At 39.3% G+C, this 17,592-nt stretch overlaps 2 protein-coding genes across 2 annotated transcripts in view; one reads left to right on the top strand and one right to left on the bottom strand.

Moving 5' to 3' along the window:
* Nucleotides 1–1,201: 1,201 nt before the first annotated feature.
* LOC139466009 (soluble scavenger receptor cysteine-rich domain-containing protein SSC5D-like) lies at nucleotides 1,202–17,454 on the bottom strand. Its single transcript, XM_071248023.1, has 2 exons — nucleotides 17,304–17,454; nucleotides 1,202–2,067 (listed from the first exon to the last, which is right to left on the bottom strand). Exons 1-2 carry the CDS (start codon nucleotides 17,452–17,454, stop codon nucleotides 1,202–1,204), a joined length of 1,017 nt encoding a protein of 338 aa, XP_071104124.1.
* LOC139465684 (frizzled-5-like) overlaps nucleotides 7,266–17,592 on the top strand; it is a 202,529-nt gene continuing 192,202 nt past the window's right edge. Inside the window, exon 1 of the mRNA XM_071247461.1 lies at nucleotides 7,266–7,340. The gene's annotated coding sequence lies outside the window, so the exon portion shown is untranslated. The remainder of the gene's footprint in view (nucleotides 7,341–17,592) is intronic.

Below are 17,592 nucleotides of genomic sequence, written 5' to 3'. Positions count from 1 at the left end.
AAATACATCTGTGAAATAATAAAAACACTGGCAGTACCTGAATAACAAAAAGAACCTCTCTTGTCCCAGGAAACAAAGATAATACATGACATTATCTGGCATGTTGTCTAGTAAACCACCTCTCATCTGAAATGTTTTGTCCAAGCAACAATAGCAAGGCCCCCAATCCCAGATTCATGCAGAAGCGACCAACAATGACGGAAAATAACACGTTTTTTCCCATAATACCCCTCACAGCAGGGTACATACTATTTGGACTTCCAAAGACGATAGCTTGTGTCTTTCTCCGGAGTTTGATTTCCGATTGTCAACAAGCTTCATTGCACACTTACACCGCGGCCTCTCCACACAAGGGAGGATTCAATATTCCCACTTTTGTTGTACCTCATTGATTTAATTCAGTGCATTAAATGTGTCGAAGGCATCATGAATGCTTGAAAAATAGGGCAAAAATTTGCTGAGAATTACTTCAATGGGGGTCAAGATATTTAATTTTACCAATGTTTCTGGAATTGAAATTCCTATCATTGGGCGACATTGATTTTGCAGACCAAATATTAAAGTTGGTCTGAAGCAAAGCATGTAATTCAATGACAATAATAGATTTTATGGATGAAGAGGTGGCAAAGATGCTGTGAGGTAGCCTAAGAGGGTTGGATACAGAAGGTATGCCTATGTATCATGTTATCATTGTGGAGGAACAGTGGAAGTGGAAGAGTGAGTGAGTGGGGTGGGTTTACCACAGCTTTTATCCATACTCCTATTATAACGCGGCGTGTCAGCTTAATGTGGGAGGAAAGCCTGAAGTGATGCAGGTCTCAGACGGTGGTGAACCTAAGAGCACAGGTATGGTGCTGGCAAACCTCGAAACATAATGTGGCGAACCGAGATTCGAACCCACAATTATAGGGTTTCGGCATTCCTAAGGGATGCAACTCTGCACAGTGAACTGTAGCACCTTTTATGACTGTGCCACCCTGCCCCCTGTTGTGGAAGAGTTTTGGGGGATACCATGTGTCTCATGTGCTGATATTGATATCATGTTATCGTCAGTGTGGCAATGTGATCGGCGTAGTTACTCTGACTCCATGCATCTCTAGGGACTTTATCTCTGTCGTCATCGTTCAAGTCCTATTTCAATCTTGGCATTTAAATAAATCATGTTGAGTCTGGAGATACCATGTTGTCAAATAGAATAGGTTTATTTGGTTGTGGTACAAAATATATAAAGGAGGGCCAGGAAGGCCTGGATGAGGAGTTGGTTGGTGGGAGCTGAGGAGATGTGGGTGGAAATAGGATGAGGGCCACAGAGGGCGAGGTTGGGGATGAGGTGAGGGTGAGGTTGGGGGTGAGGGCGAGGTTGGGGATGAGGTGAGGGTGAGGTTGGGGGTGAGGGCAAGTTTGGGTATGAGGTGAGGTTGAGGGTGAGGTTGGGGGTGAGGTTGGGGATGAGGTTGGGGGTGAGGGTGAGGTTGGGAATGAGGTTGTGGGTGAGGGTGGGGTTGGGGATGAGGGCAAGGTTGGGGATGTAGTGAGGGTGAGGTAGAGGTTGGGTATGAGGTGAGGGTGAGGCTGGGGGTGATGGTGAGGTTGTGGATGAGGTGAGGGTGAGGTTGTGGATGAGGTGAGTGTGAGGTTGTGGATGAGGTGAGTGTGAGGTTGTGGATGAGGTGAGGGTGAGGTTGTGGATGAGGTGAGGGTGAGGTTGGGGATGAGGTTGGGGTGAGGTTGGGGGTGAGGGCCAGGTTGGGGATGAGGTGAGGGTGAGGTTGGGGGTGAGGGTGAGGTTGGGGATGAGGTTGGGGGTGAGGGCTAGGTTGGGAATGAGGTTGTGGGTTAGGGCGGGGTTGGGGTGAGGTTGGGGGTGAGGGCGAGGTTGGGGATGAGGTTGGGGCGAGGTTGGGGATGAGGTGAGGGTGAGGTAGACGTTGGGTATGAGGTGAGGGTGAGGTTGGGGGTGATGGTGAGGTTGTGGATGAGGTGAGGTTGAGGTTGTGGATGAGGTTAGGGTGAGGGCAAGGTTGGGGATGAGGGATGAGTTTTGTTTGGGGTTGGGGTTGTGTTTGGCTGTGTTTGGGTGTGGTTGAGGTTATGGTTGTGTGTGGTTGAGGTTGTGGTTGTATTTGGGGTTGTGTTTGAGGTTGGGGTTGTGTTTGGGTTTAGGGATGGGTTAGGGTTTAGGGTTTAGGGTTTTGGGTTTTCGGGCTTGGGGCTTGGGGCTTGGGGCTTGGGTTGAATTAAGGTTGGGTAAGGTTAGTGTCAGCCAGGGTTCTGACTGGGTGGTTGGGTTGGGTTGTGTGAGATTTGAGTGAACTACAGTAAATAGGGATGATTTGGGTTGGGTGTGGGATGAGGGTTGAGCAGTGAGGGGTAAGGTCTGATGGTTGAGTGTGAGGGTTGATGGGTGGGGAGCAGTCAGTGAGGTAAATGAGGTTGAAGATGTGCAGGAGGGACAGGAATGGGTGGAGGCAAGATTGTTGGAGGCTTAATGAAGGGTTGAAAAGCTGAAAGAGGGATGAAAGCTATATGAATTCTCCAGCAGGGTAACTACTATCGCATACACACAGACACACAGACACACCCACTCTCACACAGACAAACACACACACCACACTATCTCACACACTCTCTGACAGACAGACAGACAGACAGACAAATTGCAAGATGATTGAAAGATGGGAAACATTTTATTAACAAAACAAAACAGTCCAGGTGTTTTCTTTACCATGAGGGGTGAGACACAACATTTATTTTCATGTCCCATCAAAACGACGTACACAAATCCTGACTGAATGAAATATCAATTCTCAATATCCAACACATGGATTTCACATTAAAAAAAAATCTGTCAGGTTATACCCAATTAATTTCATTCAAAAGCTATTAACTAATGCATTATTTGTTCAAATATACATTAAAGTAAGTTCAACAGCGACGCAGGAGAGAAATTGTTTCAGAATGTTCTTTTTACGCTTGACTAACATCGGAGCGATAATTTGATCGCACAACTCTTAAAGCGATTTCCTGCTATTGGGCACCACATTACAGAGTCAACATACGTGAAGTGCTTGATTGTGTCACATGACTATCGCTATGATCGCAGCGATATTGACTCTTTTCTATCTTCGATGCAAGAGATTGCTATCACGGCCAATCACGACTAATCCTTCAATGGCATGACTGACAGATGGGCCTGAAATGTTAGGCTTTAATCCCAAAATATTCGATCAGAAAACGACCGGATCAGAATTTAATGACCTGGAATAAATTTTTGATACAATACATTAGATACTGCTCTTGCAGTGATTTTGAGAGGATGGGATACCCATTTCATAACAAAGCTTAGTTTTTATTTTATATAACTCATAATTGCTGATGAGATTTGATCAGCAGTGATGATTGCAATTTTAGATAAATTCTGAATTTTTTATAGCATGATTCAAATATTAATGGAAATTCACATTGATTTTTTTGCATTTGAAACTCTGGAAGTCATATGCCAATGATAAGTTCAAAAGTCCAAAGTTAAGATGAAATTTAAGCAGTTTTCGGATACAGGAGGATTGAATTGAATTTTTTTCAAAAAATAAACTTGACAAAGTTTTCAGTTGTCATCTGTATGAGACAAACAACATGATAAGCTTTTGGCTCTTGTTTGGATTTCAGCTTTGATGACTGGTTATAACAGGTTTGTTCCAAGAGATCATCGATATCATCAGTTGTATGTGTAGATGTTTTATAATATTAAAAAAGAACTTCTTCTTTTCTGATATCAGTGAAACAAGCATGGACTGTTCAAACCAGTGGTTGATAGCATAAGCATCTATCCATACTATAAAGGCCTAAGTTGAGAGTAACTCCTCTCGGGAGGAAACCCATCAAAGGGCTAGCCATTCTCTGTTCATTTTGTCTATCCAATCACCATTTAAGAAAATTCTTAGCATTAACACAGGGTACACGGGACATAGATGGATCAAGAATGCCAGAATAGGGCTCAACACTGCCTTGTCAAGACTTCAGTTATATCACAAGATGTATCGGGTGGTCAGGCTTGCTGACTTGGTTGATGCATGTCATCGATCCCATTTGCATGGATTGATGCTCATGATATCACTGGATTGTCTGGTCCAGACTCGATTATTTACAGACCAACATCATATAGCTTTCTGGTGTTTTTCACCAAAATAATATTCTGATAAGAGCCCCCTATTTCTAATTTTGAGAGCGCCCTAGGAGCTTATTATGTCGAATACGGTAGCTGTACATGGAGGGGCATTGTACAATGGGTTAACTGTATATACAGTAAACTACCGTTATAACCAACTCAAAGGAACCACTAATTCTAGTTTGTAATAACCTTGGTTCATTATAAGCATATTTGCAGCATATATACAACAAATGGCTGGGACTAAAAAATTAGTTTTGTTATATCGGTCAGTTTGTTATAAGCATGTTTGTTATAAACGTAGTTTATTGTATTTACATAATTTTGAAAGGATATTCTACCATTTTGATTTTCATTCTGTACTGAGACTTCTGACTATTCATTAATCCTGTGTTTGGGTGGCCACTAATATTCCAGACAGACCAGTAATCATTCAAATCACTCATTCCACCTAGAAATTAATTTCCAAAATATTTCACATGATTATTTACTAAATTTGAATGAATGTATCTTGATGTCAATCATCAGTTGTACAATAGCTGTTGGTATGGCAGTTGTGAAAGGTCTTTGTCTTTGTTGGCTTGAGTTTCTACTGGTCACCAGTTTAATAATAAAGTTATATTTTGTCATCCACATGAGATATCTCTAGGTTGGGATCAAGCTATCACCAACAGTGCTTTCCAGGCCATTGTGAAAACAACAGTAACAATGATGACACAATCAAATGACATCAGTAATCAGTCTGCCACTGTAAGCTGGTTCGCTGTACTTTTTACTGCTTACAAACTAAAACAGTTCCAAGAATGATTTTGGATGACAAATAGAATCTCATCCTCGTGTCTTTTGATATCTTATATATGAAAACTTGTTGATAAAAGTTTAAAACTCCTCGGCAAGTTTTGAAGGTCTAACTTTTATAAACTTGTGTTTTGATATTTCATATAAAAAACGCTCAGTGAGTGAGGGGGCACGGGTGGCCCAGTCATCAAAGGAGCCGCGATTCGCTGTGCAGAGTTGCATCCCTTGGCCTCGCCAGAAACCTATGATTGTGGGTTCGAATCCCGGTTCGCCCTGATTATGTTTCTAGGTTTGTCAGCACCATACCCGTGCTCGTGGGTTTCACCGAAGTGGTAAACGTCTGAGACCTGCATCACTTGGGGTTTTCCTCCCACATTAAGCTGACACGCCGTGATATAACTGGAATACTGTTAAAAGCGGCGTGAAACCTACTCACTCAGTGAGTGAGTGAGTGAATGAGTTAAAATTTAAAGCTACATTGACAGTATTGCAGCCATATCTTGACTTTCAAAGGTTATACCTAATAAATACATGTAGAGCAATATGCATAAGAGCTGCTGAACAATCTGAAGTGTTATATGAATTCAGTTACTCCCCAAAGTAATGAGATTGTTATTTGTGGTATTTGTGTTGAAAACGTTTCACTAAATGAGTGAGTTATACGGCTGACATATGTTCATGTTTGTGTGCCTGATCACTTATAAAAATGCCAAATATGTACAAATATATAAAAGAAACATCACTGGCATCTAGTTTGTAACTATGCTTTCTACTTTGTTTAAAAAATGGGGATATGTGTAAAAAGGGATTTGCGTACGAGGTGAGTCCCTCTTGTATCATTACCAAAGTACTGATCAAAGTAGTAAAAATTCTAGACTAACACTGAGTCAATGAAAACATGACTTTAAAATAATTGCAATTCCTTTTTGGAAGAACCTTTCCTCTTCTGCTGGACTTGGTTAGTTTGATCTAGACTTGCCGAGGCTTTTAGTAAAAAAGAAATACCTAAAAAATATAAATTCCACAGTCATGGTGACTAAAAAACTTCATTCACACTTGTTTCTCCCTCACAAGTTTCCTCACTCACTCACTCACTCACTCACTCACTCACTCACTCACAGCTTCTGTTTCTTCTCTTCATGTTTTCCATGTTTTCCTTGAAGTGAGATCCTGTGAAACTGATCCCATCTCCACAATCAATGTTAAGTCACCAAGTCTCCAGCCCCTATTAAGGAAACAGAACTTAATCCCATTCAAGTAGCTTCCAAACCATTCCCAGTGACCTGGTTGAAAAAAAATCAATAAAAAATGACAAACAATACAAACAATTTAAAAAAAACCACTTTGTAAGATACAAACAAAGATTTCAAACATTAAAAGTCAATCAAAACTGCCCACTGCAATGAACAAAACCACATTTTTAAAACACTATTTATTCCAGGCAAAGCAAAAATCATTGATTATTCTGTTTCCCTTCACGGAATTGAGCAGGGATCAAAGAATGCATCATGGATCATTGATTGTATATCATATGACAAAATTCAAAGGTTTCTGCCAACAGACCCATAAACCCCAACATCGGATTATATTAATCACTATGAACTGACATTTAGAATATTAATAACAAACATGAGCTAACCTTTCTATCTCAATGAAGATATTATCATTAATATTCACGGCTCAATATTAAACCAAATAAATGTGACCTATATCTTGTATCGTGCATCATTATCTAAAGAGAGTCTTGAATGCTTGTACACATTGAATTACTGATATCGTGACATCAAAATAAAACCAACATGTTTGCACGGTCATAACCCCAATCACATTTCCGTTCAGTTTAGGAATTACATCGAAGATTAAGCCAAACTGATATTATCATGTAGATTGATTATTTTCTGAAATCAACTATATTGTCATGTCAACTTTGCATTTTAACAAGGACAGACTCGTTAACAGTGAAATTGGTCGTCTCTGACGTTAGTATTGATTAGGCTAGGGTAATCAAGTCATCAGATCATTCCTGAGCTACAAAAATAAGGACATCGTCTTTTTCCTGACAATAATATTGATGTGGGACAGGGAGATCTATTTCGGACAAGCGGTTTAACGCTGTGCTCAGTGAAATAATATCAAAATGATGAAGATATTGACGAGTGGCGAACATGCCCTAGGCGATCGCAGATCGACCAATCAAAAACTAATTTTATATTTATCTAAGAGGTTTAGCAGACGCACAAAAAGGGCAAAGAACTCATCGCATCATTTCGACCATATTCGTTGACACGGACTGGGGATGTTAGGTGTTGTGGACGTTTTGCTGGATTTGTGGCTTTCAATGAGAACGCAGTAGTTTAATACCATGGATATTGTAACGGTAAGTGTCATTGAACTCATGTTTCAGTGCGGTTTTGTTCTCAGTGTCATTTTATGCCAGTTCTAGTCTATTAATTCCTCATGTAATCGCTGGTCAAAAACTAATTTTTCTTTTTTTAAAGGTCAAGTGACCTTTTTATAACTTTCGACATCGTAAAACATATTTATAATCCTATTTTCATGCCTAATTGCTGCAGGAAATTATCACATGTAGCTTCAACTTGAAAAAGAGAAAAATATTTCTGTTATTTTTTTATGTAAGTTTATGACTACGTGCAGTTTTGTAACCAGAGTTAAAGATTTAGTACAGAAGAAATGTCGTGTGAAAGAAAATGTGATTGTTTCCGAGAAATATTCAAGATAATTTACCTTCATGAACTTTGAAGTAATGATTCCAATGATAAGTGTTCATTAAGAATACTGATGTGACTCACACAACAAACACTCAGGTTCTGTATAATATACACAAGACTCAGTCTTCTCAACAGCACACTGTCAATATTTCTGACCTTTTTTAAAACTGAATACATTGATAACTCCTGAAGAAGTGGACTGAAAAGTATGAATGATATATCAGGTTGACATGGACGTAGATATTGTTGACAGCACTGGTTTTCTTTACAGAAATTGGCATGTAATTTTGGCCATTTTTTCTGCTCTGGAAATTTTGCCTCAAATACTGTTCTGTATACAGTTAACATGTATCTAATTTTACACTATGTTTCAAAATGCTTGTCCATGTTTAGCTTGCCGAGAAAAATAGAAGTTTGTAATCTGGTTGCCTGTGGAATGTTTTGTACATATAGTCAGACATATTGTAGTTGGGTTGCAGAGGTTAATTCCAATCATGATAACAAGTGGGTGATAGTTTGAGCAATGGTTGATGTCAGTGACACTCAATCAGTCAGGTCGCACTACAACATGTTAAATTCTGGACATGACATAGTGGTTGACAGTTTAAGCAATGGTTGATGTCAGTGACACTCAATCACTCAGGTCGCACAACAACATGTTAAATTCTGGACATGACATAGTGGTTAACAGTTTAAGCAATGGTTGATGTCAGTGACACTCAATCACTCAGGTCTCACTACAACATGTTAAATTCTGGACATGACATAGTGGGCGATAGTTTGAGCAATGGTTGATGTCAGTGACACTCAATCACTCAGGTCTCACTACAACATGTTAAATTCTGGACATGACATAGTGGTTGACAGTTTAAGCAATGGTTGATGTCAGTGACGCCATCATCACATAACTGGAATATTGCTGAGGGAGGCATTAAAAAAACAAACAAACAAACAAACAAACAAACACTATGTCATGAGGTGTAACAATTCAGAGATGGATCTCGGATTAGAAACAAAAGGGTGCACACACTACCACAAACACACATCAGGCAAAAGAGGAGAAAGACTAACATCTAGTCTCTGAAATAAAAATATTTTAAAGAAAAAACAGTTGCTTAATGATAATAAAAAAATAAAATAAAAAGGACCCCCTTCACTGCTGTAATCTAGACTTGTCAAGTATCATAGACTTGCATGGGCTGTTTTGGCTGTATTTGTTTCAAGGTCCGTAGGTGTGACAGCTTTGTAAGGTGTCTCAAATCCATCATCTCGATCCTTATCCACTTCTAATTTTAGTCACTTGTATATGGGGAGCTATGTTGCTCTAGAACCCAATCAAGGATTAACAGTAGTGATTGATGACCTTAAAACAGCCTCGATACCTGCTGACAACGGTTACATTCGTTAGGAGTTTATGCTGAGACAGCAATGTCAGCAACAATCTACCTGGACTATTTCATCTTGCTGTTTGTTTATATAGGCAGGCAGTGTAACTTGTTCTGACTTTGCTCAAGATAACCTTTTCAGTACAGACCTGGGTAATCCAGAAACCTCCCGATCTGGGTATTTTTAAGAATGATATGCCAATTTGATAAAATCTTCTTCAATAATCTTGTGTGTGTGAATAGGCTGTTTTCATGAGTATTGTTTTAAGCCACTTTCAGCAATATTCCAGCAATATTCCAGCACTATCATCCACAGATCCAGGGGAGTGTTAATCATGTTTACATATTTGAAGAAAAATATAACTTTAATTATTTGACTAAAATATAAATTAATTGACTACGTTTGGGCTAACAAAACACAAAAAGCAAAAAACCTGACTTTGTTAAGTGAGTGAGTGAATGAAATATTGTGTGTGTAAATTTTGGTTTGACACATGTATCTTGTAACTCGATCCTGAGTCAGTCTAAGTGACATGGGGGGGGGGGGGGGGGGGTTTGCACTGGTGTCCCAGTTGTCTAAGTTTGTTGCCTGTGGAATGTTTTGTACATATAGTCAGCCATATTGCAGTTGGGTTGTAGAGATTCAATTCCGATCATGACAACAAGTGGTTGACAGTTTGAGCAATGGTTGACGTCAGTGACACTCAATCAGTCAGGTCTTACTACGTCATGTTAAATTCTGGACATGACATGGGAGCCCTGCCAATTTACACTTGTCAGAGGGGTACTCAATGTACGATCTAGACTACCTGTTGTCGGACTTTCATTTTGTGAAGCCTTAGTGGGTTAGATCGCTCACTTTGTATGCTGGTGATTAGGTGCCTCACACTGGCAGTGTGGGTTCGATTCCCCCACAGGACTCAACCCAAAAAAGTATGAGAATCTGTACGTTACTCATTTGACAAGTTTCTAAAAAGGCATTGTGTGTTCATGGGATACTTGTTTCCTAGTCTTACCCTGGTTCCCCATGGGGTCTGGAGTAAGGGAGAAAGATATGTTCTCCCTGTGGACCAGTTATCTCCCTTTGTGACCAGTATGTTCTACAGGACTTCAGTGTTATCAGATTAGCTGGTCAAAAGTTGCCCAAATCCATTCATTGTTTATTTATTACTATCAACAATTCCTCAACGATTAAATATTTTTTTTATGAAACTTTCTGTTGAGTATCTCAATCTTTGCTGTGCACTCAGAGTCAATTAACCAACAAAAAACGCAAACTAAAAAACATTGGTATCTTTGGACCAATCTCACAAACATTCACTGCTACCTAAACCATTTTATCAGGTGTGAAAAGAATGTTGAAAAATACAATCCCGTTTAAACTCTCTTAGTATATATCAGTTATATGGCCTATTTATGGTGTGTGAAGCCATGAAATCCAAAACTGTGTTTTGCCGAATGTATATCAAAGAGCAGATCATCTAGATCTCGAACCTCGCATACAATGCCCTGCTGTCCGGTAGTGCTCTCGAGCCAGATGCAAAGACCCTCACAAATCATGGGTTTGTTTTGGAGAGAGCGGGAAGCTTATAAACATTAGATAGACACATGTGCTAACTGTCTGTCTTGATGCCAAGTCCGGGTGAATTATGTCTCTGGCTTGTAGCTTCGTGAGATACCAACTCGGATCCTAAGGGTGGAATTTGGAAAATGAAGATGAATTGGGCCAGGTCTTAAAAGTGTATATTTTAACACATACCCTACAAATGGGTATTTGATTAGAAGAAAAGAAATTTTTTTTTACAAAAACCTTACTAATGGGTTTTTGATTAGAAGAAAAAATCTGATTCAAATGAGTGGCTATTTGCAAAAAGACAATGTTTACTTAAAGAAACATAAGGTTTGTTGTTAAAATCTTCCATTGCATTGTTCATTCAAATTACCTGCTTGTGAATGGATGGATATGCACTTAGAACAGAATTTGATTTCCATTTCAAATGAATTGTCGTATATTGTCTCGGGTTTCCAGTTAATCTCTTCTGTCTTTGTATTTAATGAACAGCTTGCATTTTGTGTCAAAGCTGGAGCGCTAGCAACAATACTTGGGAAACAATTATCAATTATTTGTTTGCTAAAAGATTGCAGTATACTGGATACCTTCCACCATTTTGGTAAATGGTATGAGCAAGCTCCTTCATAAGTAACGGTTTCTAAGTTTTCAGATGCCATTTTTAGCTGTCTCACTTAATTTAAAGGGGCTTTCCCCCGACACAAGTCAGTGTAATAAAAGCATTGGTAAGTAAATGTCATTATTCAGTAACCAAAATTGCACCAAAATGCTGCATACTTGTTAAAATGTGGCCTGATGCATGTAACTGACGAGGTTGCCACACACAATTATGAAACTTCTTTTTTTAAGTACGGTATTGTATTTTTTGTTCCATGACTGATTATTGATGTTTATGAATTGCTTTGATATTCAGTCTTGTGGCTTAATCATATTAAATCATACAAATGCATGTGGGGTAATTTTTTCTGCTTATTTTCAACTTTATCCCCCTATTTTTCAAATAGACACGCTATTGTGTGTCCCTGTATTGGACACATCAAACAAATATGGCCGACAGGTATCCGATGTTATGCAAGTCTACCTATGCAAAAAGTTCTGGATCAATTTGAAGAAATATATGAATTTAAGTGACTGTGAGTGGATAAAAATAAATGGATACACTCTTCTCTTAAGCTTGACAGTGCTACAGAGGACTCTGCCTAATCTGACATCTTAGAAAACCAGAACTCTCTATAAACTGGCATCTCTATATACCAGAACTCTCTATAAACTGGCATCTAAATATACCAAAACTCTCTCTAAACTGGTGTCTCAGGAAACCATAACTCTCTATAAACTGGCATCTCATTATACCAGAACTCTCTATAAACTGGCATCTCAATATAACAGAACTCTCTATAAACTGGCATCTATTTCTGGCCCTTACAAAACTTGATTAAAACATTATTTTAACTATTTACTATTATATTCCCTGATCTGTCTATTCCGGGTACAGGCACTGAGTATCCCAATCTCAAATTTCCTTTCTGTCCACCAGCATTGCTTTCCTCACTTGAGAAGGATTCCTGTAACAGTTACTATAAGTGAACATCTAAACATGAATGAGCATTTGTGATGTTTGTGTTTACCTTGCATTACAATTAGCAGTGTTAGTTAGGAAAACAAGTAATTGGTGAGCTGTGTCAATCTGTAACAATCAGCAGTTGAATTGGCAAATACATCATCAGAGACCTCAAAGTATCATCAATTCCTTTGATGTTCACAACTGGAGCACTCTGCCAAAACCATCAAGTTTTGTCTGTCCCATGTGATGTCAGTTTAGACACAGTGTATTGTATTTATTTCCCTCCTAATCTTGTTTGTTTGTTTGTTATTTAACGCTGAAGTCATCAATATTCCAGCTATATGACGGGGCTCTGTAAATAATCGAGTCTGGACCAGACAATCCAGTGATTGATACCATGAGCATCGATCCATGCAATTGGGATCGATGACATGCATCAACCAAGTCAGTGAGCCTGACCACCGGATCCCGTTAGTCGCCTCTTACGACATGCGTAACCCACTGCCCCTATTGTGACGTCACACAAGAGATACATCTATATCATGAAACAAACAACTGTTTAATTTTGATTTGACAGGTAAATGTCTGAGCCATGATTGACAGAATCTTCAGAATGTAACATGTAACATTTCAATTTGTTTCCCTACCACAAGATGAAGGAAATGATTATAAGTGATATAAGTGTCCATCTTGCAAACAGCATCAATGTATGCTTTTAAATGCTATGTAACCATTTTAATCCAGAAACTTGATCACAACAAAATAGTTAACGTATGAAACTGTCTGGAATCCTTCGATCCAGTCAGTTGTCATGGAAACTATGTGATATAGGTCATAATGCCATTTCATTTTGATGTTTAAACCACTTACTGCTAAACTTTGAAATGTGACTGACCAAACTGAGATATTTTTCATAACAAATAGAGCCACTGGCTTCGTCTGAAATTAGATAACAAACAAAACAAAAGGGTGAACAAGTATGTGAAGAGTTCCACAAATTCGCATGAATATTTCATATTGGTACATACATATGTAGCAGGTTAGATAATAAAATTATGCCAAAAATTGTATGATATGTTATTCTCTTATTCTAACATTTAGTTTGAAAAGAAAATATTTTAAGATGTGTTTATCAAAACTGTCCATTAATATGAAACCCCCAAAACCCTGAAAACATCTTTATTTTCAGCTTGAAACTGCAGAAATTTAGGCCACACATTTTTTATGTTTCGTTTCACGGGCCTGCTGACCCTACTGAAAACCATCTGGTCTAAGAAATAAATTAAACATAAAGATATTTATTTTTATTATGTCTCCCACTAGTTACATAGACCCTCTTATACAATATAAAATGTTATATATAAGTTCCATGTCTGCATCACTATCAGTGAATCAAGAAGCCACCTGCAGTTTTAACTCCACAGCGAATGACTTTCATATAAACAAATGACTAATTGACATTTTTATTTTTTTTATTTCAACTGACCTTGTGTTGAATAGCTGGAAAAAATCTGTGAAACATAAAATTAAAAAAGTGCGGCCTTAGACTTGCTTGGGAGTTTTTGGATAGTCTTGTTTCAGGGTCTGTATGAAATGACATGCATCAACCAAGTCAGTGAGTCTAACCACCCGATCCTGTTAGTTGCCTCTCACCACAAGGGAAACGTCTGAGACCTGCTTCACTTCGGGCTTTCCTCCCACATTAAGCTGACACGCCGTGATATAACAGGAATACTGTTAAAAGCGGTGTTAAACCCAACTCACTCACTCACTCACCACAAGGCTCACAAATTCAATATGTCTGCCATAGTGGCCATGTTTACACTCAGATCAAAATACTTTGAGCACTTCTTTGTGGGTTCATTCCTGTAAATCCCCCGCATCACAAGCCGCGTGGTTTCACAGGTGATGCTGAAAATGGAGGTGTATGTCTCATAACTTTCCGAATTAACTTTCTTATCCGACAAAAGTTTTGACCTGCACCCTAAGAACTCTTCCTTTCATGAGCCAAAACATTTATAACAGGTCCTGAAGCCCTTCTGTCTATCAAAGCTGCATATGTTCATATGTGTTTAACACAACAGATTTACCAGGTTCTTGCTGATGTTTTCAGTTGGGATGACAGCAGTCCTATCTACTAGGTGAAATGTTGTGATTTTACACCCTTGTCTCATGAATTACACTGTCAGCTAGTCATGTTTTGCTTCAGAGCTAGTCCAACACACTGCCAAGTTATGTGTAATGAGTAACAATGTAAGACCTCCCTATATTTATTACTGGAAGTGTGGATCCACCTGCTAGAGTTCTGTAAGATGTTGATGTTGAAGGTACTGTTGCTCACACTGTGTATTCTGATCGAGCTGAAATTCTTTGCAAAATATTTTCAACCATGAAAGTAATTAAAGGAGAAAGTGCCTGTTATGTGGGTTTTAAATGCTTTTGACAACATTGGCTGTGTAATATGGTGTAGGCAGGACAAGTAGGTCATAGCATCAGTGTTTTTATACCCATGTCCAAGTCCCATTGCCACGGTTCTTTTATATAACCGTTTGTGTATTGAATGATACACTTTCCTTTTTACTTACATGGTAGGTGTACTTGTCCGTCATACAGACCCTGAAACAAATATATCCAATACATCCCATGCAAGTCTATAATTTTTGGCAAGTCTAGATTACTGCAGTATCTGAAAATGAAGAATGTCTCTGGGCTCCTTTTTATAAAATTTTATAATTATGATTTAACAACTGTTTTTTTTTCAGTAAAACATGTTTATTTCAGAGACTAGATGTTTTTTGGTGAACTGTACTCTTAACTTTTATCATGTTGCCAAGGTAGTTTATTTCAATGATTTCTAACAAGTCCAGGTGTGAATAAATATCAGGTAATAAGTAAACCTTTGTACATGGGATGCAAACTTGTAGCCTTTTGATTAACAAGCCAGTAACAATACTACATAGGCTGAATGGAGAAAGAATCTCTTGAACTTAAACATAATCAGGTCAGGGCCAGACAAACCTGTGACTGACATCATGAGTATCAATCTAAATTTAAATACACTGACATGCATCAACCAAGTCAGTGTGTCCGACGACCATTCATCACCACTTGCCCTGTTCCGTAACCTGCAAGAAGACTCGTCCCCCTATCGATGACTGTTATGTGCCAAAATATGACAAACCAATCAGAATGCGCATATGATTTCAACATCTTCATCAAAGAATCCATCAGAAATAATTTTTGATTTTGAATATGTCCTGCATCTAAAACTATACACAAGACACAGTTAAGTGTTTCAATCACACTGTATAATTCTGCACGTCCCAATGTGCTTTAAATTGCATCTGAAATATATATAATATATGGGGAAATATATGTGAACCATTACGCAACGAGGTGACAATTGTTTTAGGTATGCCCGTTTGCGCTAAGACGGAACTCGGTCGCAAAAAATGGCCATGAGAGGGGCACGAGTCACTATTCGGCTTGTGCTGGAATAACACGAGTTGGTCATGAATGTCGTACGACATGATGCCACTGGGGACCAGAGGTGGCCCATTTGTCTAACGTGCTGCGATTCGCTGTGCAGAGTCGCATCCCTTGGGCATGCCAGAAACCTATGATTGTGGGTTCGAATCCCGGTTCACCCCGATTATGTTTCCAGCTTAGTCAGCACCATACCCGTGCTCGTGGGTTTCACCGAAGTGGTAAACGTCTAAGACATGCATCATTTAGGGCTTTCCTCCCACATTAAGCTGACATGCTGTGATGTAACTGGAATACTGTTGAAAGCAGCATTAAACCCAACTCACTCACTCATAAGTATTAGGATTTTTTTGAAAAATGGAAATATAAACGAAATGTGAGGCTGACTTTAAAATGATGAGGGCGGTGCCTGAGAACCAGTCTATACTGTTAGATCAACACTCTTCCCCAACCTTCCTTGTCAACTACAGCAGCACATGCATCTGCAGTTTCAAAATCACTGACTGACACTGAGTCACCTATCATCACACTGCTTCCTACTTATATATAAGAAACCTATGATTGTGGGTTCGAATCCCGGTTCACCCCGATTATGTTTCTAGCTTAGTCAGCACCATACCCGTGCTCATGGGTTTCACCGAAGTGGTAAACGTCTGAGACCTGCATCACTTCGGGCTTTCTTCCCACATTAAGCTGACACGCCATGATTTAACTGGAATACTGTTAAAAGCAGCATTAAACCCAACTCACTCACTCACTCTATCTCAGGCTATTTGACTACCTTTTAAACTGCAATATCACATAAGCCATAGGTGCGACTATCTTGAGGAACATGCAGTGTTCTTGTAGCAACTGCCCAAGAGTTATAGGTGTACACTTATCAGAATATACGAACATAACAATAGGGTGTTGCTTTCCTTTTTTCCAGGTGAAATATGTTTAAACACTGCAACCATTCTTCCATGTATTTCTGAACAGCAAGCACTACTACATCACAAGCCTATCAGAACCATCTTCACATATCCAGTTCCAATACACAGAAGAACCTCTTGTGAACTCTTTATCACAGAACATTCTTTTCAAGCGCCACAGAGTTGCCAGAAGAAACCAAAACAAAAAAATACCCATTCACAAAAAAAAATTATCTTTCAGTAGTGTGGAAAAAACAAGTCCCACCTCTGCAGGACAAATGTTGCAGACTCCTGCCTCTGACGGCCTCTGTTACCCGCAGTCTATAATAATCAGAGTATGTGCATCCTGTCATGTTGGATTTGCTGCACCTATCAAGACCTTCGCCTTAACTAAACAAACAGAAAAGGCTCTATCAGCCCTGCTTCAAATGATGATAATACATCCTTATCAATGTCTGGCAAGACTTGGGGTCACACAATGGAAGATGGAATACGGTTCTTGCAGAGAAGTTGTTCAACTTGGTCATAAAGTAAAGGAAAGTTGGAATACTTTTATTGATGGAGACATATGTGATGAAGATATTTACAGTTGCATATATAGGTGTATCTGTGGGTTGTGTGGCTGCATCAGAAGAGTCTGCTTCGTGGTCCTGGTCTGTAAGAAGTGTGTTGGGTGTTGTTGATGCGTCATGAACTCCATTTGTTGGAGTGGAGTGGAGTGGAGTGGAGTGGAGTGGAGTGGAGTGGAGCGGAGTGGAACGGCACAAGGGAGTAGGCGTTGCGTGGGATGGAGCGGCACATTGGAGTGGGGTTGGGTGGTGAGGGGTGGAGCGTATTCGTGACCATCTTGTGTTATTCCGGGACAAGCCGAATAGCGACTCGTGCCCCTCTCGTGGCCATTTTTGCGACCGGGTTCCGCCTTAGCACAAACGGGCATACCTAAAACAATTGTCAACTCGTTGCGTAATGGTTCACATATTATTT

Source organism: Haliotis cracherodii, unplaced genomic scaffold (assembly GCF_022045235.1).
Source record: "Haliotis cracherodii isolate W230 unplaced genomic scaffold, xgHalCrac1.p SCAF_18, whole genome shotgun sequence".
Lineage (NCBI taxonomy): Eukaryota > Metazoa > Mollusca > Gastropoda > Lepetellida > Haliotidae > Haliotis > Haliotis cracherodii.
This window is presented reverse-complemented; position numbering and strand designations above follow the sequence as displayed.